This window comes from Myotis daubentonii, chromosome 1 (genome assembly GCF_963259705.1).
Source record: "Myotis daubentonii chromosome 1, mMyoDau2.1, whole genome shotgun sequence".
Classification (NCBI taxonomy): domain Eukaryota; kingdom Metazoa; phylum Chordata; class Mammalia; order Chiroptera; family Vespertilionidae; genus Myotis; species Myotis daubentonii.
In genome coordinates, this window is record NC_081840.1 from 87,178,780 (window position 1) to 87,202,062 (window position 23,283).

The 23,283-nt window shown below is 39.1% G+C and overlaps 1 protein-coding gene across 2 annotated transcripts in view; it reads left to right on the plus strand.

Moving 5' to 3' along the window:
• AKAP6 (A-kinase anchoring protein 6) overlaps positions 1-22,506 on the plus strand; it is a 502,115-nt gene extending 479,609 nt beyond the window's left edge. For both annotated transcript variants that reach the window (XM_059710250.1, XM_059710259.1), the window contains exons 13-14: positions 10,286-13,704; positions 18,650-22,506. In XM_059710250.1, the coding sequence (XP_059566233.1) occupies positions 10,286-13,663 (3,378 nt within the window). In that variant the 3' untranslated portion in view covers positions 13,664-13,704; positions 18,650-22,506. The remainder of the gene's footprint in view (positions 1-10,285; positions 13,705-18,649) is intronic.
• The last annotated feature ends 777 nt before the right edge of the window (positions 22,507-23,283 follow it).

Below are 23,283 nucleotides of genomic sequence, written 5' to 3' on the forward strand. Positions count from 1 at the left end.
AAGGAGTCTAGGAATCAGAAGTATAAAATCTCTTGGAAACTTACTTCAAAGACATTTGTTGCCTTCTAGGAAATAATCCTGAAATTTCAAGTAACTTTCCAGCAAGTATATTTGCCAGTTATTTTTATGGAGACAAGCAGTGACAGCTCAAGGGAGATGTGATCAAAATTTTGAGACTTACCAGTCCTCCCTAAGTCTAAAAGTAGTTATCGTTTAAAGAAGGCTATTAAGACAAAAATGCAAATCAAACTAAATAAAATCAGATGTAGAAACAGGGACTAAGTCGTTTTAAGAAAACAAATCATAGCTGACCTCCCTGCTAATCATCTTAAACCTTGTGTCAATCAGAGGATAAACTGAGAAAATCGAGACAAGTTTGTTTGAGTGGCATAGATAAGATGGAAAAGAGATTAAAGTGATACCTGCAATTTTTGGTGATTCTTAATTTGCTTACCCAAGTTGGCCAATACCTATTTATTTATTTATTTTTTTGTTGGAATGGTAAGTTATAATCAGATTCTTAGAATTAAAAACCAAAATCCCCTTTATCTGAGAGGACCAAACAAATAAGAACACAATGTTGGCTTTTAATGTGTACCTTGTTGGAAGTGAAAAGATGCACAATTCTCCCAAATAACAAGTACTGTGTGAAGGGCGTGGGTCCAGAATGTGGTGAAGTCTGTCATGGGATGCTGGGCCTGGCAGGCAGACCTCAGCTTGCTGGCAAAGCTCCGCTTGGGCATGAGGCTACCTCAGGATCATGCCACAAATCTCGTGTTCATAAAATTCGGTCTGAAAATTGGGAACCCATGTCTATGTCACAGAAAAGCCCATGTGTTAGTAAACTTCACTTGTTTATGGGACTGTTCACCTCCTCTATACTGTGTAGGTTTTAAAATTATAGGTTTTTATTAATGGAAGAGTCTTATCGCAAAGCAGGGACAGTAGTGTACTTTTCCCCCTGGCAAAGATGAGGCAAAAATTACATCCTGAGGCACAAAATTCAAATGTTATGTCAACTCCTGACAGTCAAAAGGCAAACACCAAACAGCTAGAATAATGCCAGAAAATGGGGCCAGCTGTTATCATTAGGGGGAAAATTATTTATGTAACTCGGCATATGGGTCTGTTAATGTCATCTAAATAGGTTTACCATGTGGTAGAATGCAGAAAATGCCACCATTTTATTTCCCTTGGGCTTTTACATCTTTATTGAGGTTATTTTTTGTACTTTTTTTTGTTTCAGTTCTACAAAATAATGAAGAGGTCAGATAAAGAAATTCCGTTTGTTTAAAGTCTCTTCCAAAGTTTTATTTTTAATAATTCATTTTAAACAATACTAAAGTTAGGTATTTCGAATCTATGAGGGAAAATTTCAGGGAAACAGAATGGTGACTAAGATGAGAAAAACAAACCAATTTTCCTATTCGGTCTATTCTGAATATAATACAAATTTCAATATGTTTGCATATAAAGCAGTGGTCAAGATAAAATAATTTGTTCACTAATGGAAGTAGAGTATTTTTCTAGTTACTTCTAGTAAAACATTCAGAGTTGGGTGAGAAAGTAACTTTTCCCATGGTGGATGCTTAAGAAAGACTAATAATGATGTGTATAATAATTAACTTGTTTAAGGAAAACATAGCTTGACAGGAGGCATTCATCTGTTGCCACCTAGCTTTAATACTGCCAGCAAGGAGGTGAATACACCTAAGAGTTACTTAGAAATTATGACAGGATCTAAATGTATTCAATTTATTGTCCCAAACATATTAGCTCTGAATCAAAATATCTGACTTCTTTGGGTCAGAACTTCTAGTGAAACTGAAATTATAGTAAGGGGAGAAAGAAGGGCTTATACTGTATGTATCCTTTCTTCTACAGAATTCCTTCTTACAGTTTCACAATCAACCTCTTTATAGAGCCTTAAAGTTGTTGGTCTACACACAAAATCAATTTTAAAAGTACTAAAAATTGTTTTATTTTGTTTTTAAATAGATACAGAGTCAGGATGGGCTGCAGTGTCTGCAGTTGAGGGCAGAGGTGTTAGAACAATTGAAGAGTTTCCTATAGATTCTGTGGACCCCACAATCCCTCCACTCCTGTTCTCCTTCCAAAACTGGTGCTAGAGGATAAGAAAGGTGGTGAATAGCACCTGAGAGGAACAGGCACCCAATGTCAACAGCCACTTTACTGTGGAACTTGGTTTCTTCAGGCTACTCTCTAGCATGTCCTGTGCTGGTTTCCTTACCCACCAGCCTCTCTAGGACTGCCCTCTCTATGGTTACAAATGATGATTCTTGCTAATTCAGTGGCTTTCCCTCACCTCTCATTCTTCTTATCTTCTCTGACTACAACACTCTTAACCACCAACCACTTAAAGGTTTCCTTCTCTCAGCTTCCAGAATATTATACCACTAGTTCTACCTGGGTTTTCCTCTTACCTTTGCTGGTTCCTCAGCCCTCCTTGGAAGGCACTCACAAGGCTCTATCCCATTGACCATTGCTTTTTACTGTTCCCTCTTTTTGCAATGTTCCCCTTCCCAAACACTTTCTCTGAATTTCTTTCTTCCCTCTGTGTTGCCTACATACCCTTGAAAATAATAGACAATTAGACCTCATGTGGCTAAACTCAGGGCAGGAAAGTCTGTAGGATGAGAAGAGGCAAAGCAAAACTGTGGGACATCCTGTCACTTAACAGTCAGCTGAAATGGATCCCATAAGGAGGCTTGGACTCAAGGTAATCAAAGTCAGAGAAAATGTCAAGAAAAATGGACTCAAATGCTACAGATGAGTCAAGTAAAATAAGACCAAAGTAGACCTAGTTGGTTTGGCTCAATGGATAGAGTGTTGGCCTACAGACTGAAGGGTCCTGGGTTTGATTCTTGTCAAGGGCACATACCTTGGTTTCAGGCTTAGTTCCTAGCCCTTGTCCGGCTTTTATGGGAGGCAACCAATCGATATGTCTCACTCACATCGATGTTTCCCTCTGTGTCTCTCCATCTCCCTTACACTTTCTCTAAAACGTCAAGGGAAAAAATATCCTCAGGTGAGGGTTAACAACTAAAAAAACCAAAATAGACTCAGTTGGATTGGGCTATCAGAAAATCACAATGGTGATCCAATCAGAGGGTTCAGCAAAAAGGGTTCTATTAATCACACTCCTTGTTTCTCCTTAGAAGAGACTATTGCATCAAAATGTATGAAATTGAACTAAGAGAAGAAATATGCTTTTCTTTAGCATTTCTGAGAATGTGAGCATGTATTCAGACCAAATAAGCCAGTAATGAAAAAATTATCTTTATTGATAATATATGCAAAATAATATAAATAAATTTAGAAATATTATCTGTTGTAATAATTTTATTAAGCAAGGTTTTCAATAGATGTTTGATGGTGTTATAGGCTCTGAAACTCAGCAGGACTAAGGACTCCTGTTAACCTGGTGTATTCTTTTTTAATTGATATGAAATTAACATAACATAAAATTAATCATTTTAAAGTGAGCAATTTAATAGCATTTAGTACATTTATAATGTTGTAAAACTATCACTTCTATATAGTTTGAAAACAATTTTATCACTCCAAAAGGAAACTCCACACCTATGAAGCAATTTTTTCCTACTCTCCCTTCCCCAAGCCCCTGTGACCACCAATTTTCATTCTGTCTCTGTGAATTTATCTAGTCTGGATATTTTATAAAAATGGAACCATACAATAAGGTTGACTCTTAAATACACATATTTGAACTGCATGGGTCTACCTATACATGGATTTTTTTCAGTAAATACTATAAATGTATTTTTCCTTTCTTATAATTTCTTAATAACATTTTCTTTTCTCTAGCTTACTTTATTTTAAGAATACAGTAATATATATATATAGTGTTAATTCACTCTATATGTTATCATTAAGGCCTCCTATCAATAGTAGGTTATTAGTAAAGTTTGGGGGGAGTAAATGTTATATGATTTTTGGCTGTTCTAAGGTCAACTGTATATGATTTTTTTGTGTCTGGCTTCTTTCACTGAGTGATGTTTCTGAGGCTACTATCTGTTATAATTGAGAGGTAGCACCAGCTAGAAAGTCAGAAATTCTCTGGGTGGCTTTGCCATGGCAGAGTTTAACCTCCAGGCCTTCCCCAGATTTCTCCAACAGCTCACAAGACCATGAACGGTCTGTATTTCTTCAATTTACCCAGTTCAGATTTGTTGAGAACATTCTTTCTGCCAGACACTATTTTAGGTGCTGAACTCTAGTGGAGATAGGACAGAAAGGGCCCCGTGGAGTATAGATCTGGGAGGAAAACCCCTACTTCCCAATATGACTCTCTTTTGTCTCTGGTCCCTGTTGAGAACTAAGGCAATTTTTGCTATTGTAAGACTTACTTTTAAAATTGTCATAGAAGTTACCAGATGGCAGGAAGAAAAAAAAAAAAAAGCCAGGCACTCGGAAGATCAGGGAATGCACTTTAATTGCAGGGGCACCAGTGCTATGACTCAGGGGAATCAGTTTCCCAAATCTGAGCACTGAATGCAGGGGTGGGGGGGCGGAGTTTCCCTTTTATCCCCTTAGTTTCTTTGTCTTCCAAATATGGACCAGGATTCTGTACTTTTCAGGAGCTTTTGCAGCCCTTGTAATGGAAGTAAGGGGGGAAGTGAGACAGCGACCAAGACCCCATCTGGCGCTGGCAGTCAAACCCAGTTGTTGGGCTGTGTATGGTTTATGGCTCCTGTTAAGATAAGCATCCAGGGAAACAGGGTTTGCAAGGCTAGCTAGGACACAAGCCGAAAGGGGGTTGGGGCTAGCAGGCATATGCGTCAGAATGCAGGTTGGGGAGGACGGGGGGCGGGGGTTGGGGGTGTTCAAGCTGCCTTCACAAAACATCTAATGGATTTTTTATTTTTGACTATTTCAGAAATATCTGTGTAATCAAGACTAGGAAATATGTCCTCACTGGTAATCATTTTAGTGATATTTGTAAGATAACTTGGGAATTAGTCTGTTTTGAGTTTCTGGTCAGCTTCATTATTGAAAAAGAGCATTCATTGGAAGAATTTTTGATCATTGATGTGAGATAGACTTTTGAAGGGTTTTCTGGGCTGAGACAAGTAATTTTAACATTATTGTCAATCTGATAGATAGTGAGCAGCATTTTCTGTAATGAGTCAGTTGTGATAGATTTTCACAGATAATAGACTTGCCTTTAAAAATAAAAGATTATTTTCAGGAAATAGAAAGGCCTTGTGCCATGGGCCTTACTGAGGACTGGGCAGGTGTCCTTTCTCACCTGGTTATTCCTGAGGGATAAGCCTAGTCAAAACAGGCAAAGACAAACCTACACCCCACTTATAGTACAATGGGAGAAAGTAAGGGTACGAAAGAGATTAGTCAACCAACCACCAGTTGTAATGCAAACATCGTTACGGTTATTTAACTGTTAGCCATACTATTGTACCATAGTCCTCTCACTTCAGCACAGGAAATATATGCTGATAGCTGCCAACCATCATACCCCTGCTGGGTGCTAGGCCCTCCCCACAGGACTTTACAAACATTTTCTAATTTAAAGCTTCCAACAGTCTCTAAGGTAGACACAATGTCTTATGATTAGATGGAAATGAAACATATACCAGTAGTTGGTAAATAACTTGTCCAGGATCACAGAGCTAGTATGTGAGAGGGGGGATCCAGGATTCAAACCCAGATCTGTTTGCGTTTTTGGCCCAAATCCCCAAATAGGTGATAGTGATCATTGCTCTTTACCCTATTTATTTTTTAACCTATATATTTTTTTTCTTGCTAAATCTGAGTCAATTCTTTGCTCAACAAGAGGCAGAGTAATACAAACTCAAAGTTTTCATAAAAGTTATATTTCCATTTTCTGAAAACTAGCTGGTTGTTATGGTTGTTGATGGGTTGTTTGGTTTTTTAAATTTCTACGTAAGTCTAATTTAGGGAAGTAAGTATGCATCTAATATTCAGGCACTTTGGTTTTAGGTTTGGAGGTGGGTGCTAGGGAAAATATTGCATCAAAAACTTAGAATGAATATACGAAGGTTGGAATCTCCCCTCATTCCCATTGATTCCCTGACTTTGACATATACATGATTTTCTCCCTCCTGCTCCTCGCCCCCTCAAACTGTGGGTCTGCTTTATTCCTTAGGGTAACTATACATATCTTTACTCAATTACAATTCAAACTGTTTATGTTTTTATTATTATTATTTGTTTTTGTTGTATTCTGCTTTTCTACAGATAAATCTCTTCTCCCAGAGCTTTGTAAGTGATATTACTCAATAAACTCCTGGATTTAGAATAAATGGGAATGCAAATTGCAAGTCTTCCTATGGTTCTTTCATTCTGAGCACCAAACATTTGAGTGGAGTCACAAAAAGAACATCCTGCTCATTTTGCGATTCTTTAGATTTTCAAAAGATGCAACTTTTTAAAGAAAATTAAAGGAATCTGGATGTAGTTGTATCAAATCACAGTTGAGTTGTTTTATAGAATGCCAGCTTCCTTCATCTCCACTGTTTAGTTGCCAATGTATGTCTTATCTCTTATAAAAGCTCACCTCTTAACCTAAAATTTTAAGAAAATACTAGAAATGCAATCCTGGGAGACCTAACTCAATTAAAAACATACAAGTACAGAAGGAAGTTAATTTGGATATGTATTACTTGCTGCAGTTGAAATCTTGATTCTTTCCTCCTTGTCCTCCTCCTCCTCTTCTTCTTCATCATCATCATCATTTCTCCAGCCACTTTTAGTTACTTTCTTTAGTATATATTGTGCTAATATAAATAACCTGCTTCCAAGAATAATTCTAGTCATTTCTTGAGCAGATCTGTGAGTGAGTGAGAGAGAGAGTGTGTGTGTGTGTGTGTGTGTGTGTGTGTAATTACTTATATAAAGCCCTTGGGCAAGGCCAAAATTCTGCACCAGTGAAACAAGGTTATGAATGAAAGACCCTTGCACAAATTAATTTAATTCAGAATTACCTCTGGAATTGCAGACTCTATATTGAAACTGCATGTACTACTTACTTACCTTACCAGTCTTTTGGATTCAGTCAGATATTCTCAGATTTTGTCTACATCCATATCCATTTTTTTTCTATGTGGGGATAAGAAAAGGGAGGTGAGTTACCCTCACTCCACCCCCATTCCTTGGGAACCCAGGCAGCCTGACCGCACAGCTCCCCAGCTCATCCAATTTTGATTTATCACTTTACCAAGATAGGAACACACGTGTGTGTGTGTGTGTGTGTGTGTGTGTGTGTGTGTGTGTTTAAGTATCAGAAAATTCCTCTAGAAAAATAACAACAAAAATGCTTAATTAACTTGAACATTATTGACTGTGTTTGGGCTAGCTTCAAAGAGAACATTCAACTAAATAATTTTCCTACCAGTTATATTACTCGAGTCATATGTCCCTTTTTCAAATACAACTTTTTAGTTATATAAATATTCTAATATCTTTCCTCTTGGAAACATTCCCCATGGTTTTGCCCCCCGGGTATGTTTTATGTTTGAGGATTAAATCTTGAGGAAATGGAGATCTTTATTGAAAATGTTGACATAATTTAATCCACAAGAGGAAAGAATGAATGAGAGCAAAGTGAGTAGTGCTTTTTTAATATGGAAAGTTTAAAGTCTAAAGTGAACGATTTATGAACAGAGCTTGTCAGGTATCATTGGAATTGACATACAAAAAAAATCAGAAATTATAGTAAATTTATGAGATTTATAGAAGAGATTTAAGAACGGGAAAAGAAAATATTATATCCAAAAGTTCAATTATTTTCTGTGAAAATTTTCCACTCCAATCAATTTATTGAACAAAGGACTTGTTCTTTTAGGCACTGCTGTAAGTTTTATACTTTCTTAGGTTTGCATTTGTAAAGCCGATAAGGCAGCATTTGTCAGAAAATGACTGTGTCATGGAAGATGAGTCCGAGTCTCTGGCACCACTTGGGCTGAGCTCCTGGCACGCATCCAGGTGGCACAATTCCTGCAGCCGTGTGAGCCCCCTGGGTGTGGGACTCGCATGGAAAATCTGTGCTGCTAAATGTTCCTTCGAGTCAACCAGAGACTTACAAGGAGAGCTCCTTTGAAAGACTAGTTCAGTTATTTATTAGCACTCTCAGAGTATAGTGTCAGCCAAGATAGTATTTGAAATTAATATACTATTTGATTAGACTGATTGATTGTTCCTGTAGCTGAAGATTTTAACATTCATTAGCCATCCTAGCCAGTCATTAGTATTGCCGTTATCAGCAAGCGAAGAATAAACAGAAATTCTAATAAAAATTCATCACAGCGAATGGACTCCATACCTAAGTGAGTGTGATGAGTGCGGTGGGCTAGATTAACTGCTGTAGCATTGGCAGCGGGAAAGATTTCTGTAATAAAATTTAAAAATATCCCTTAATTAATGTTTACTTTGTAACTGGACTCTCTTAAACTTAAGTAGGCTATACAGATAATCTCTTACATATCCAGTATAATAAAGTGCTAATGGGTGTTTTATACTTCATGTGTCTGTGTGATATCCCCTAACTATTAGTTTCAGGAGGACTGAGGACTTAGGAAAGTTCTGCTAATGTTTTGCTGTGAGGCCTTTTCCCCACTCTGAGGAGCAGAGCACTAGGCCCATTTTTTTCAACAAGGTTGGTAGAGTAAATCTGAATTGTAATGCAAATGTGCTGACCTGTTACACATTGTGACACCTCCCTTTACCTACCCTGTCATGAATCCCCAGTGGTTTTAAGAGCAAATGGAAAGGAGCATGAGGAGGAGAGGGGGAGGTAGGCAGGGAGAACCCTTTATGAATTGACTCAAGGCCACTCCAGAGCAAGTGTGTGCGCACTGAGAATTATAACTACCTGTACTGACTGCCCCCTCAGCCCTTCACATGCAGTAGCTCATTTAGTGCTCAGAATTATATCTTGAAAGATAGTGCCAGCCCCCTTTAAAAAGTGATGTGAGGAGACTGGTGCTCAGATAATAGGTTAGCAACCTGCCCACGGCCATGCAGATCTGCAACAAAATCAGCACTTCGCCTCTCCGCACAGTGCCAGGGCCATGCTCACCTGCCTGGCTACCTGCGCAAGCACAAGCTGAACTGCCAAGCTCTGTTTGAGTTTCTGTCTGTCATTGAACCTGTCAGGGCCTGCAGCACCTGTCTCACCTCCCTTGGCTCTGGCATGAATCCAGATAGCTGGACAGAAAGTGAGGATGGTGAAGGCTTCAGGACAGAGTCTAAGAGTCAGTTCAGTGACTCCTGTGTCCCAGAATGTGTCAAGCTCTACCTAAACAGGGTTAAAACCAGGAAGTCCAAGCCAAGATGCGGGGTCCAGCTGTGCAGGCAGAGAGCAGCATAAGAGAATCTGGGCGACTGCATCCTTGGGAGTCAGGAAAGTCTCCCAGGTGGTTGTTATTCTAGGGCTGGAGGAGGGCTAGAGGGGAGATTCCTGCCTGTAAGAAATAGGAACGGGACTGAACATAGGGAAAAAAGTCAACAAGCAGAATCTCTACCAGAGAGAGAGACGGGGAAGAGAGGACTGAGAGAACTGTGATTAAGGCACTGCCCTGGATTCCTGGTGCCCGAGACTCAGGATCCAGGAAGATGGGGGTGAGGAAACCAGCCTAGTGTTGTCCATCTTGGGTCTGATTGGGAGCAGGGCCAAATTCTAAAGAGGTGTTGCCCTGAAAGGGACGGAAGACACGCCAGAGCATCTGGAACATGAATGGCTCCTCAGGTTGCTACGACTTGATTCTATTTCCCAGGCAAAACCTGCTTCCAGGGGAGAACCCAGGTACAGAGGCCAGAGGGCTGCACCCTGTGTAGCTGCAGAGAAGCCTGCAGATGGACTGCAGAACTGAGACAGCATCAGAGCAAGCGCGCCTCCTGAGGACATGTCAGAGGCTCTACTCCTTTTAACCTTCGTTTACCCAACAGTTTTATCCTCACACAAGCTAAGGTTAAAAATGTAGAAGAATCAATAGGGAATGGTTAATTCCATAAATTACAACTTGACTATAATAATCTTACATTTTAATCTATGTTATTGCCTCTGGTGACAAATTACTATTGATAGAACAGCCTATTTCAATAATTTTGGATGTTATTCCAGAGAGGAATAGAGCTGATAATTATGCTATCTTTCAAATCTATGCTTGGAGCAAATTTCTTTCTTGACTCTTCTAAGAGATTTTGAATGGATAAAATGTTCGTGTTTATGTTTCCTAATTCTTCTTCCTTTCCTCTCCCTACACAGGAGACTCTGAATGTGATTGATCCTGGCTTGATGGACCTAACTGGGACCAGCGAGGATGCCCTGGAGTGGGATGAAACTGATATAAGCAACAAGTTAATTAGTTTGAATGAAGACTCAAATGACCTCAATCAAGAACCCCAACCTGTCATGCCTTCCTCAAAACCTGAAGAGACAGGTAGTGAGGACCCTGGCTATGAAGAAGAGGCAGGTGACCGTGGGGGATCTCAGTATGCCTCAAGTATTACTGCCCCCTCTAGTCCCCACATTTACCAAGTATACAGTCTCCACAATGTGGAACTCTATGATGACAACCACATGCCATTCCTGAAAAACAATCCAATGCTCACCAGCATGACACAGCCTAGTGTTTTGACTAAGAGTCTTAGTAAAGACTCCTCATTCTCATCCACCAAATCTTTGCCAGATCTTCTAGGGGGTTCCAATTTGGTGAATCCCTTCCCGTGCCACGGAGGAGACATGAGCCAGAATTCAGGCAGTGAGAGTGGAATAGTCAGTGAAGGAGACACTGACACCACTACCAACTCTGAAATGTGTTTGCTCAATATGGTAGATGGGTCCCCTAGTAACCCTGAACCTGAACATCTGGAACCACAAATGGGAGATGCCATTAACATGTTAAAGCAAAAATTTAAAGATGAGGAGGAAGCCATTAAGCTTCCAAATAGCTCTCAGTCATCCATTTTACCAGTGGGTTGTGTAAATGGAAAAGCTGGAGATTTAAACAGTGTTACCAAACATACCCCTGATTGTTTGGGAGAAGAATTACAAGGAAAGCATGATGTGTTTACATTTTATGATTACTCATACCTCCAAGGCTCAAAACTCAAATTACCAATGATAATGAAACAGTCACAAAGTGAAAAGGCATATGTAGAGGATCCCCTGCTCCATGGCTTTTATTTTGATAAAAAGTCCTGCAAATCTAAACATCAAGCTACAGAGTTACAACCGGATGCACCTCCCCATGAAAGGATTTTGGCAAGTGCATCCCATGAAATGGATCACAATTCATATAAAAGCAGTGATATGGAGAAGACACTCACTGGCATGCAGAATGCCAAACAGCTCTCCCTTCTATCTCGTAGTTCATCTGTTGAGTCCCTTTCTCCAGTGGGTGATTTATTTGGACTGGGTATCTTTAAAAATGGCAGTGACAGCCTCCAGCGAAGCACTTCTCTAGAAAGTTGGTTGACATCCTATAAAAGCAATGAAGATCTTTTTAGCTGTCACAGCTCTGGGGACATAAGTGTGAGCAGTGGCTCAGTTGGAGAATTGAGTAAAAGGACATTAGATCTTCTGAATCGTTTGGAGAATATCCAGAGTCCCTCAGAGCAAAAGATAAAGCGGAGTGTTTCCGATATCACTCTTCAAAGCAGTTCCCAAAAGATGTCTTTTACTGGCCAGCTGTCACTGGACATAGCATCTTCCATCAATGAAGACTCGCCAGCATCTCTTACAGAGCTTAGCAGCAGTGATGAGCTCTCTCTTTGCTCAGAGGATATTGTGTTACACAAGAACAAGATCCCAGAATCAAATGCATCATTCAGGAAGCGCCTGACTCATTCAGTGGCTGATGAAAGCGACGTCAATGTCAGCATGATCGTTAATGTCTCTTGCACCTCTGCTTGCACTGATGATGAAGATGACAGTGACCTCCTCTCCAGCTCTACCCTCACCTTGACAGAAGAAGAGCTGTGCCTCAAAGATGAGGATGATGACTCCAGTATTGCAACAGACGATGAAATTTATGAAGAGTGCAACTTGATGTCAGGGCTGGACTATATAAAGAATGAGCTGCATACCTGGATTAGGCCAAAGCTTTCCTTGACTAGAGATAAGAGAAGGTGTCATCCCAGTGAAGAAATAAGGGGCGGTAAGGATATAAGTAGTACTGAGATGACCAATTCCTCTGATACCCTCAGCATTAAGGCCCTTCTAAATGGCTCCATAAAACATCTCTCTGAAAATAATGGAAACAGTAAGAATTTACCCCACACCCATGAGTTAGGAACACAGGGTGAAAATAAGAAAAATATTTTCAAAGTCACTAAAGATCCATATGTGGCTGATGTGGAAAATGGCAATGTCGAAAGTACTCCAGAGAGACAGAAGGACAAACTTACTGAGATTTCACAGGAACCGGAGAATATTGGTTCAGCCAGGAAGAGGATTTCAGAGAGGGAGCATGGTAAGTGCGAAGCAGCTGTGGATAGCTCAGATGATTCAAACATTGCTGGAAGAGAATCTGTCTCCCAGACCGTTAGACATCTTCCAAAGAAATGTCAAAACCACCACCATTTTGAAAATCAAATGGCTGCCTCTACCCCCTCTGAGAAGTCTTGCCCAGAACTGCTTCCAGAAACCAGAGTCACCAACAGACAGGACTCTGACGCACTGCAATCTTCATGTGATGATGCACTAAGTCTGGCTGGGAAATCTGCTGGTTGCTGCCTAGAACTTGAACAAAATGAAACAGAGGAAAATGCCTCTGTTGGTGACAACATTTCCTGTTGTGGCTGTGAGTCAGGTGTTTTCCATCCGAAAGATGCCGAAGATTGCTCAGTACATGACTTTGTTAAGGAAATCATTGGCATGGCTTCCACTGCCCTAAAAAGTAAATCTCAACCTGAAACTGAGGCAGCCGCTCCTACTTCATTAACTCAAATCAAGGAGAAAGTGTTAGAACATTCTCACCGGCCCATCCAGCTGAGAAAAGGGGACTTTTATTCCTACTTATCTCTCTCATCGCATGACAGTGATTGTGGGGAGGTCACCAATTACATAGAAGAGAAGAGCAACACTCCTTTGCCTCTGGACATGACTGACTCTGGCCTGGAAGACAGGGAAGACATTGAGTGCTTCTTTGAGGCCTGTGCTGAGGATGACGCTGATGGAGATGAGCCCTGTGCCTCCAGCCCTCCTCCAGATGAGCCTGCAGGTCACAGGGAGGCTGCCGTGCCATCACAAGCAGCGGTGGGCTCTCCTAGGCGCAGTGACATTTCTCTCTCAGCCGACGATGCAGACCTGGTGGCTCCTGCATGTCCTCCCCCGCAGAAAGGATCTGACATTGGAAAGGAAGTGGATGGTTTACCTCAAGCTTCCAATGTCTGTGGGGAAAGCTCACAGTCAGCTACTCCTCCAAGGCTGGGCGGTGAAAAAGAAGGTTCAGAAAACCCAGGCGAGTCTGGGATGCCAGAGGAACATAAGGCTGCTTCAGCCGACTCGAGAGTCCCAGGGCTCTCCTCAAAGGCACAGCAGCCCAAAGACAAGGCTGCGTTGCTTCCCAACCCCAAAACTTTAACCTGTGAAGATCTCCTAAACCTTGATGAAGAACGACATAGAAATATGCATAGGTAGAATGTAACCTTCTCCAAGCATGAAAATCATCTCATTGAAAGGTACGTATAGTTCTCATGTTTTTAATGCATATTTAATATATTTTAGCAAATATATATATATGATGAGTTTGAGTCATCAAACCCATGATAGGAGAAAATACGAGTTAGAATGGTCATGGCAGATATTTATCTGAAGAGGACATTTAGGTGGAAGAAATACTCCCCACAATACAAGCAACTGTGAAGCAAAAGAGGGGGAAAAAGTCACAAATGACATTTTTATTTTTATTTATTTTTTAAAATATTTTTATTGATTTTTTACAGAGAGGAAGGGAGAGGGATAGAGAGTTAGAAACATCGATGAGAGAGAGACATCGATTAGCTGCCTCCTGCACACCTCCTACTGGGTATGTCCCCGCAACCAAGGTACATGCCCTTGACCGGAATCGAACCTGGGACCCTTCAGTCTGCAGGCTGACGCTCTATCCGCTGACCCAAACCGGTTAGGGCACAAATGACATTTTTAGTGACATTAACTTGTTACATCATTCTGTCAAGAAGAATACAAAATTTGAGGAAGTAGCTGAATAATTTGGGGCCTTGAATTCTTCCATTGAGGGAGGAATAATGGTTCTCCAAATTGCAATTACACCCTCTGACCCAAACCCAGTGACCACTCCCCCTCTCAGGTTCCTGCACCAGAGCTGCCAGCTTCCTTCAGGGCCTGAAGATGAGCCATGATTAGGCTAAAGGCTGTGTCTCCTGGTCTGGGCCTTCCTTTTATGCTTCTGTCTAAAGTAACTGTCATCACATTTGCTTCCCCCAGGGAAGGCTGTGCTGTCACAGCTCCTACTCACAGCCAAGTCTGAGGACTCACACAGGCGGGGAAGGTTGATGTTAAAGAAGTGGCTTTTATTTGTCCACACAGACTGAGAACAGGCCCAGGAAGCAAATGCAGAAAGAATAAGCAACAAGTTAATGGTGTTTTGATAAAAAACAGAATTTTTGAATTTTGCCTGAAGGTGACAGACTAGTTTCCATCAAATTTTTAAAGTCATTCCACTCTTTATGTTTAATAAGACAGCTATTGATTGATAATTCTGAGATGGTGACACAGTTCCAAAAGTAACACAAAAACACTGTCGTTTCCCATTTCTAAGCCCCAGTGATGAATATACTATCTCAGTCAAGTTTCAAGAAAATTTGAGCTTTTGAATATGGGAGTTGTGTTTTACCAATGTGAGGTGCCAAGTGCCATCGCCACCCCCACCTGCAGCTTAATGTCGTAACCTAAACTTGTGCTATAGGAAATGAATTACAGAAGCAATCTACCCTAATTTGTTAACTTATTCAAATAACAGTTATTATACTTAACTATGCTAAAGATTATCTTTTTTGTGGCAGATTGTTTATTTTTTGATGAGCCTAATTACTGATTTTCTAAAAGTAATTTACATTTATTACAAATACATCTTTTAAAATGTGACAGATAAATGTTGTTCCCATAATGTATTATGAAAAAAGTTACTATTTAAAAACACATTATTTAATTTGAAAGATGAATGGCAAACATCATTATTTTTTTTCCTGCAACACCTGTGCCCTAGGCTCATTAAAATGTGTGATTCTGTGGAGAGCTGCTGGAAATGAGGAGTGCGAGGGGGAATCTATACCATATATACACCCTAAAAATAAACTCGGTATGCAAAATTGGAGAAAGGCATCCTACTTACTAATATAGCTCAACTAATTTTCCATGTTTCAGACTCTTTACAATTGGCTGCAAATGAGAACAAAAGTGGGAGCGAGAGAGATAAATGTATTTCTGTGGAAGAGGTTCACCCCATAATCACATTCTCCATCGGTGTGCACCACACTGACCCTGCCGGAGAGTAACCGCAATGCCATCAGCTCCTGCCAAACAAGTGCTGTGAGAATTAGCTGTACTGCTGACTCAGCCAACCTCCGCAGAAGGGCTGGTAGAGCCTGGCTGACTTTTATTCTCCGAGAGGGCATAAGAGCTGGGAAGCAACACCCCTTTGAGTCTGACATCATGTGACTGTGACCCTCAAGTCCCCAGTCATGCTGATCCAGAGCGGGAGGAGCGCTGGCACTGGAGAAACTCCAGGATGCATCCTCCCTTTTGACTCCCTGACCTGGACACAGAATTGACATGAAATGTGAATGATAAGCAGCTCCATCTTTAGACCCGGGGAAGTGAATGTGCTGATGGGTCTGTGTGACCGGCACATTCTACAGGCTGGGACCGTGTAAAACAATCAGCCAGCCCGCCTGCCAGTCAACAATATTTTGTTGAGCCCAGCGACGCGCTGCCTGGCCCTTTCCCAAGAAATGCGGAAGCAGCCACATCTCCAGAACTCACATCACCCCCCCAAGTGACTCGTTATCAGCCTAGGGCCATTCAAATGGCCATATTTACAAGTCCTATGCAGTTTTTTCAGAAGCACGTACACAGAACATCTGGATACCTACATTTTTCACTAGTCATTAGCATGTGTACCTGGGTATAAAGATTTACTTATTGTTAGAATACTACCAACCAGGACAAGTTAATCTCAAAAATCTTGACATGATTTCAGTGTTCAATGTCAGGAATGAATAGTAAAATTATTTGGTAAACATGGGGTTTCATGCCTATAAAAGCTTAACTGTTGTCATTGTTCTTCCTACAAGATTCAAAAGAGCAAAAGAAAAAGCTCTACTTTTTAAGCCATTTGAACACTATCAGTTGAACATTATCAGGATACTCAAATTTAACTTATGGTTGTTTTTTTAAGAAATAAGTTCTCAGATGATGAAATTATTATGGCATCTGGAAGAACTATAAGTGAGAATAATAGCAATACAATTTGCAACTGTAACATTTCTTTCCAAATATTTTTGAAGAGTTTTTTCATTTACTGTGCTCTAATTAAAACCCACTGAAACTATGGGAGAAGTTTGAACATGATCTAACACAGTAGGCATTTGCACCAATTTTCAGGCGCACTGCTGTGCTTTTCACTATTTTCATTTGTATGTCATGTTTCTATAAAAATAGATAAGTAAGTTATAACAAATAAAAAGAAAGGTAACTGAATAGATCCAGATATTTCTGTCTAATTTGGAGAAAGAAATACTGTATGTGTGGCGTGCCTCCCAGGACCTGCCTGAGGGTTGTACTTTGCACTAATCTTTTTGCTGCATTCTGACAGTTATTTCTTCATAATCCTCATTATAAGCCTCTGATATTTGGTGAGTGATTTAAACCTAAACTTTATGCAGGATAAATCCTGTGGTATAAAATTTTAAACCATCACATGCAGCCAGTATGCTCAAGTGTGCACATGTGCAGTAAAAAGTGCTGCTGCCCAGTTTTTACAAACTGAGGAAGCTGTAAGAGCAAACTTTTCTCATGTATGCACCACACATTTTCATTCTATTAATCGGATTGACAGAAATGTTTAATGTGATCTGAAGCTGGCCAAGCAGGTTTAAGAGACTACTCTTGGTGACAGTACATTCATTTTTCACTAAACAGTACAGGGGTAATCTTATCAAATTTACCTTGGGCATCACTTCAATAAATCAAGGTTCTGGTGTATGTGAAGTATTTTTTAAAATTATCCAAAAAAGGAGACATATGTACTACTATTTGTAATTCTTTAAACAATAAAAAAAGGTAAAAATTATCCAGTACTTCTGAATAACTAGGTTTGTCACGATAAATAATGAAGATTTTATTGGGCATCACCCATCACACACACACACACACACACACACACACACACACACACACACACACACACACCAGATCTGTGTCTCAGCCAATTTGGCCTGTCCCTTTCTAAGCAGGCCAAGTTAAAAGAATTGATTATCCAGAGAGAATTTAAATACCAGCACTTATGGTAGTATGATCAGATTTGCCTCACCTAAGGATTCACTACTCAGTGACCAGATTTCAAATGACTCATGTCCTCCGCATTTGAACAATGCACTATGCTCTTTCTTGAGTCACTGCATTATTTTACTCTACCAAATTTCATCCCATCTGTTCTTGTCTGTCTCTCCCTGTTCTTAAACTTGCCTACTCTCCCAGATTTCCTGTGGCTCCAGCCAAACTATATTAGCTAGAGCTTTTCTGGCTCTAAAACAGGTTGTAAGGTTTTCGAGAAAGAGCAAGACAAAGAAAGAGAATGTGTAGTTCTAGAAGGACAATAAAGCAACCTGACATCAGAATTCAGAACTCAAACCCAGACAAGCAAAAGCCTGCTTTATTTGATCCGGCGACCTTAAGTAATTACATCCTGCATTGCCTAAACCTGGAATTTATTTGTTCCTCACATTCGATAGGTTGCTTTGAGCCACTTAAAAATAGGCAGAACCAATTGAGTTTGAAAGTGTATCAGAGCCATGAGATGCACAGAAATAATCGAGTCATTCTCATTTGTACAGTGCTGTCTGCACCTTAAATGAAATGCATTCGTATTTGAACTAGAAGCCCTCCTTATATCCTTTCCTCATAGGAAGGGGCTGAAACATTTGGAATTATCACAATGTTATGAATATTTCACCACTACATAATAGTGGAATTGTTCAAATCCATTGTCACACATACAGTCTCACTGGAGGAAGGATGAATGACTGTCAATACTCTGCTGGTTCACTTGGCATTGGCAGCCTCAGATTTTCGTGGAGAGTTGAGGCTCCCTGGAGTGTTTGAAACCAAGTTCACAAGAAAAGAGTAGATGAGATCCAGCAGAAAAGTCAAACTTGATTTTTCTTTAAAACCATGTCTTAAAAAAAATCAATGTATTTTTCACATTGATTCCGAAACATTTTTATCAGTAATGTGATACGGGGGTTATTAAAATCACTTTAATTTATGTATCCTTTTATTTCAGAGCATTAACAGTCCCCAAATGGCAGCCTTCAATGATTCCTCGAAGGTCTGGGTTTTACAGATGAAGCAGACATTTCTGAAACCTGTTTTTGTTTCTTGTAGATAAGCCCGGCTGCAACTCAGGGGTGGCCTCACACTCCCACCCCGGACGGGTCTCCGTTCCATCCCATCACTGCCGTCTGTGACACTGACCTCTCCCCAGACGATGCTTCCTTCCGAGTGCGGTTTGTCCACATGGCCTTGTGACCCTGACGCGTGCGCTGGCTCTCTTTAGGCGACTCTCCGAAGCTCAGCGAGCTGCTTGTTCTCCCATGGATTCCTGTCCCAAGCTACCTCTGCCACCCCCGTCTCCAGCAAGACTTTGGTTTGCCTTGTCCCCTCCCCATCTGCTCTTTAAAGCTCTGCAGCTCACCAATTTGATGGTCCATTAAATTCACCTGTCTGGAATGAGCCCCTGCCAGTACTTGACCAAGTTCATGTTTCCATAGGAAATTTCTTTGTAATGGTACGATGCCTATGTTTATTGAAGAATTTTACCTAAAGGGGCAACATTTGATTTGATTGCAGCAGAGAGAAGAAACGCTGGCTTTTCTTTCAAAATTAAGCAATTGTTAAAAGCTCCATTTTATTTATTTTATTTTTAAAATAATAATCTATGCAGCACTTCAAGAAACAACTAAATAGTGTTGTATATCATAGACTGGTGACATTCTATTAAATTATGTACAACATTTTTGCTTTTCTTAATGCTTCCTGAGGTGGTAATGAGAAAAAAAGTTTTGAAAAAAGTGTGCCTTGCTGTATTTCTTATACCATTTATTAGAAAGCTGCTTTCACAGTAAAATTAGGTTGTTTTAAAAGGAGGAAATAGCAAGGTAAAGATGTGTGAATAATTTCTGTACATATGTATACCCAAATACAAACATTGATGTATAATGACAGTATAAAATGCTTTCATGTTTGTGATGTCTAGTGATGTGGAAAATATAAGCCTTAAATCTATTAGATTGCATGGTAATTAAAATTGGCATAATAAACATAGATTATTAGGGAAAAAGGAAAAATTAGTGATCTCTTCTACCTGTGTTCTTTACCAAATTATTGCATCTGGTTCTGGAACAAATATTACATATAGCAGCTTCCAAAATATCTATATTGCATAAGAGGCTTAAAATTATTTAAACTAAACTAGAAGCTACACAATGAAGCCATCACAATTTTCAAGATTCTTCTGATTACTATAAAGTTCTTGGAACACTAATGATTTACTTCCAGTTCCCCTAAACCAGTAAAAATATATATCCTAGATTTTTTTTTATTTCTACTTATCATTAATGGTTTTAATGTCGGATTTCAGAATACTTAGTACATCTTATATTTATTTTATATAATTTTTTGAATGGGTTTGATAGAAAGATAGTAGAAAAGTATAGAAAATTTGACTATTCTTTTTATTTAAATTATAGATTTCAAGTGTATTTATTTTGTGTAAAAGAAGTTAGCTAAAAATATTGTTTGGACTTTACTGCTCTTGTGAAAGGCAGTTTCTAGTTTTATTCTAACACCTACTCAAGTGCCTGACACAGTAGGTATTCAATAAAAGTTTGTTGAATTGAAATATTGAATTAGGTAATATGATGACACTTATCTTTTCATTTTGAGAGAGGCCCACTAGAACATGTGAGCTAGAAAGATATCTAATGCAGTTAGAAAATCACATGTAATATATGGTTCATGTACATCACATTTCAAAAAGAAATAATGCGTGGATTCACATAGTCAAAGAAATGACAATCATTCATTCAATTGGTAGTTTGTTAACACTGTTTATCTGCAAGGCACTATTCTAGGTGCAGGGGATGCAATGCTAACTGAACAAAGGCTCTGCCCTCGGGAGGCCTACCTACATATGGATGAAGTGAGCACACAAACTAGATTCAGTAGTGGTCCTGCAGGTGAGGAAAAGAGCAAAGTGATGAAGAGGTACAAAGACGGAAGCAGCAATGGACAAGGAGGAAGAAAAGGGCTAGAAGAGAGCAGAAAGTCAGTAGAAAATTAGTGAAGCTTATTGCAGGGTAGTAGGAGAAAAGGTAAGTTGGGAGACTTTTAAAAAGTTATGATGGACCTTTGTATGTGCTATGCTAGGCAGTAAGGAAATTTTGTTGTCTTTGTTTTGCACCTGATATTGCTTATCATTAAAACTTTATTAGTAGCACACCAAGAACATTTAAAAATAGTAACCTATAATTCTAACACTTTAATAACTACTTGTATTTTTATGCCCCTTCTAATCTTTTCCATGCATATTTCTAAAGTGATGAATCATTCTAGACTTTTGAATGGATAGTAATTCATTCACAAGGGGTTTTAGGCAGACATTTAGTTGCAGAGTTCAAGATGGTTACAGGGGAAGATATTAGAGATAAGTGTCTCATTAGGAGGTAGCTATAGAAAATAAGCTAGTCTTGAGAGGATAACAGAAGATCACAGGGAGAGTGGCCTGGAATGTAGAGAAAATAGTCCTAGTGTTCGAAATCCCTAAGAGCATTCTGGATTTCCCTTGAGGTGTGCTATAATTTTACACACTGAGACAACCTAAATTTTCCTTGGGCACTAACTATTGCCAAGTCTGCATCTCTTAGTAAAACATTCAAAGAACAAACAGGCCACGATGTTTTACTTACCTATGATATGCTTATTGAAGACATTGAGGTATTGAAAATATTTATTTATTAATAACCTGTTTAGGGTTAACACTGGATATGTAGAATGACTTTCAGGTTTATGGTACAATGCTTTTTCAGGTTGGAAAGGACGGAATAGCCTCAATTTCTTGCTCTATTTAGGTGCTACCTTCTTAGTTACCCTTGAATGGTCACACCAGCTCTGCCTACGCACTTCCAGTGGTTTATCATCTGCTAAGGCAAGCGTGTGTCTCTATAAAGAAGCTATTTCTTGGGTTTCTAAAATCTGCATAGTGACCCCCCAACCCACCTTCAATTTTGTTCACTGGTCTTAATTCTTTCCTGCTAAGCTGCCCTAGAATTTCTACCCTTTATTTTTCATGGTAACCCTGGAGATAATTGAGACCAGTTACTCATCCTCTCCCAGCTGCTATGATTTCTGTTCTATAATTCCCTCAACAGACCTTCATATGCCATGATTTTCATCTATTTCAACCTAATGTTAACAGACAGAATCCTTGAAACTGAGGAACTGTCTTCATCATCATACATGTAGAAAAGTATCTGAACATTTTAAGTGGTAAGTTTTCTCTAAAAATATATTAAGATATGTTTATTCTATTATTGTAAAATAAATAAATAAATAAATAAGCAAATAAATAAGAATCCATTACTTCCTTCAGTGGCCCAGTCAAGTGCCAGAGTTATCTTGAATGCTTACCTTACATCAAATCCAAACCTAACCTGTTTCCTTATAAAGCAGGGTCTCCTTTCCATTTATTCATTTATTCATTCAGTCATTCAACAAACATTCATTGAGTGGCTACTTGTGTGAGGCACTGTGTTTGGCATTAGAGAGACAAAGGCTCCTGAAACGCGGTCGCTGCCTACAAAGGTTTACAGTTTTTCTTGTGAAAGTGCCTTTTATGTCCTCGAATAGAGTGATTTCTCCAAATTAAATGATGGCCCATTAATTTTGTTTCCTATCTAGTTTCTCTACATTTTAAAAACTCTAGTGAGCAAAATGGTATGCAGAGTTATGTGGCTCTGACTGCTAGAAGTAGTGTTTTTGTATATGAAAGTTTGAATAACAGAAAAATACTTCAGGTTTCTGGTCACTTAATAAATATGTCTTATGCAACAACAGAACAATCTAAATTCAGTGCTTTTGGGACGTTAAGTTTGGTGATTTTGTTGTGTTTGGTTTGTCTAGCTTAGAAGTTTTACCCATACTATAATTCCAGGAAATAAATTAACTGAAAATTAGAAAACAGACTGAAATGATTTGGCTATTTTTTATAAGTCAAATTATTTTCATTTCCAAAGAAATTGGTATTATTTTAGAATTTTCCTGAATAGTCTATAATTTTTATATTTCAAATTTATTTTAACTTAAACCAACTAAATTTACAACTGTGTCTTTTTCCCCATATATACTTTTCCATTTTTTATTTTGAATAATTTTAGACCTATACAAAGGTTGAATGAGTAGTAAAATGATATTTGCATACTCATCAGTCATTTATTGCTACTGTTTTACCACGTTTGCTTCATCTCTATACACACACACTCTCACATACACACTTTTTTATGTGATTGAACTATTTGAAATTATATTGCAAATCAGAACACTTCATCTGTAAGTACTTCAGCATATGTCATCTAAGAACAATGGCACTATTCTGTTACGTCCACAGTACCATCCTCATGGCCAAGAAATGTAACTTTGGCATAATAACATTTGATAATTCTTATTCAGATACCTTAGTAATACCCTTTTAAAGTTGTTTTGTTTTAATCTATGCTTCAAGCAAAGACCACACATTGCGTTTAGGTTTTGTCTTTTTATTCCTGAACAGTTTCCCTGCACTTTAATTTTTTTTTTTGTCCTTCATAACTGACATTTCTGAAGCGTCCAGGTCAGGTTTATAGAATGACCAACAATCAGGCCGTGTCTAGTTGTTTTCTCATTATTCAACTCAGGGTATAAACTTTTTTGTCAAGTATAGCACATAAGTGATATTGTGTTCAATAGCTACTCTTTAATGAAGA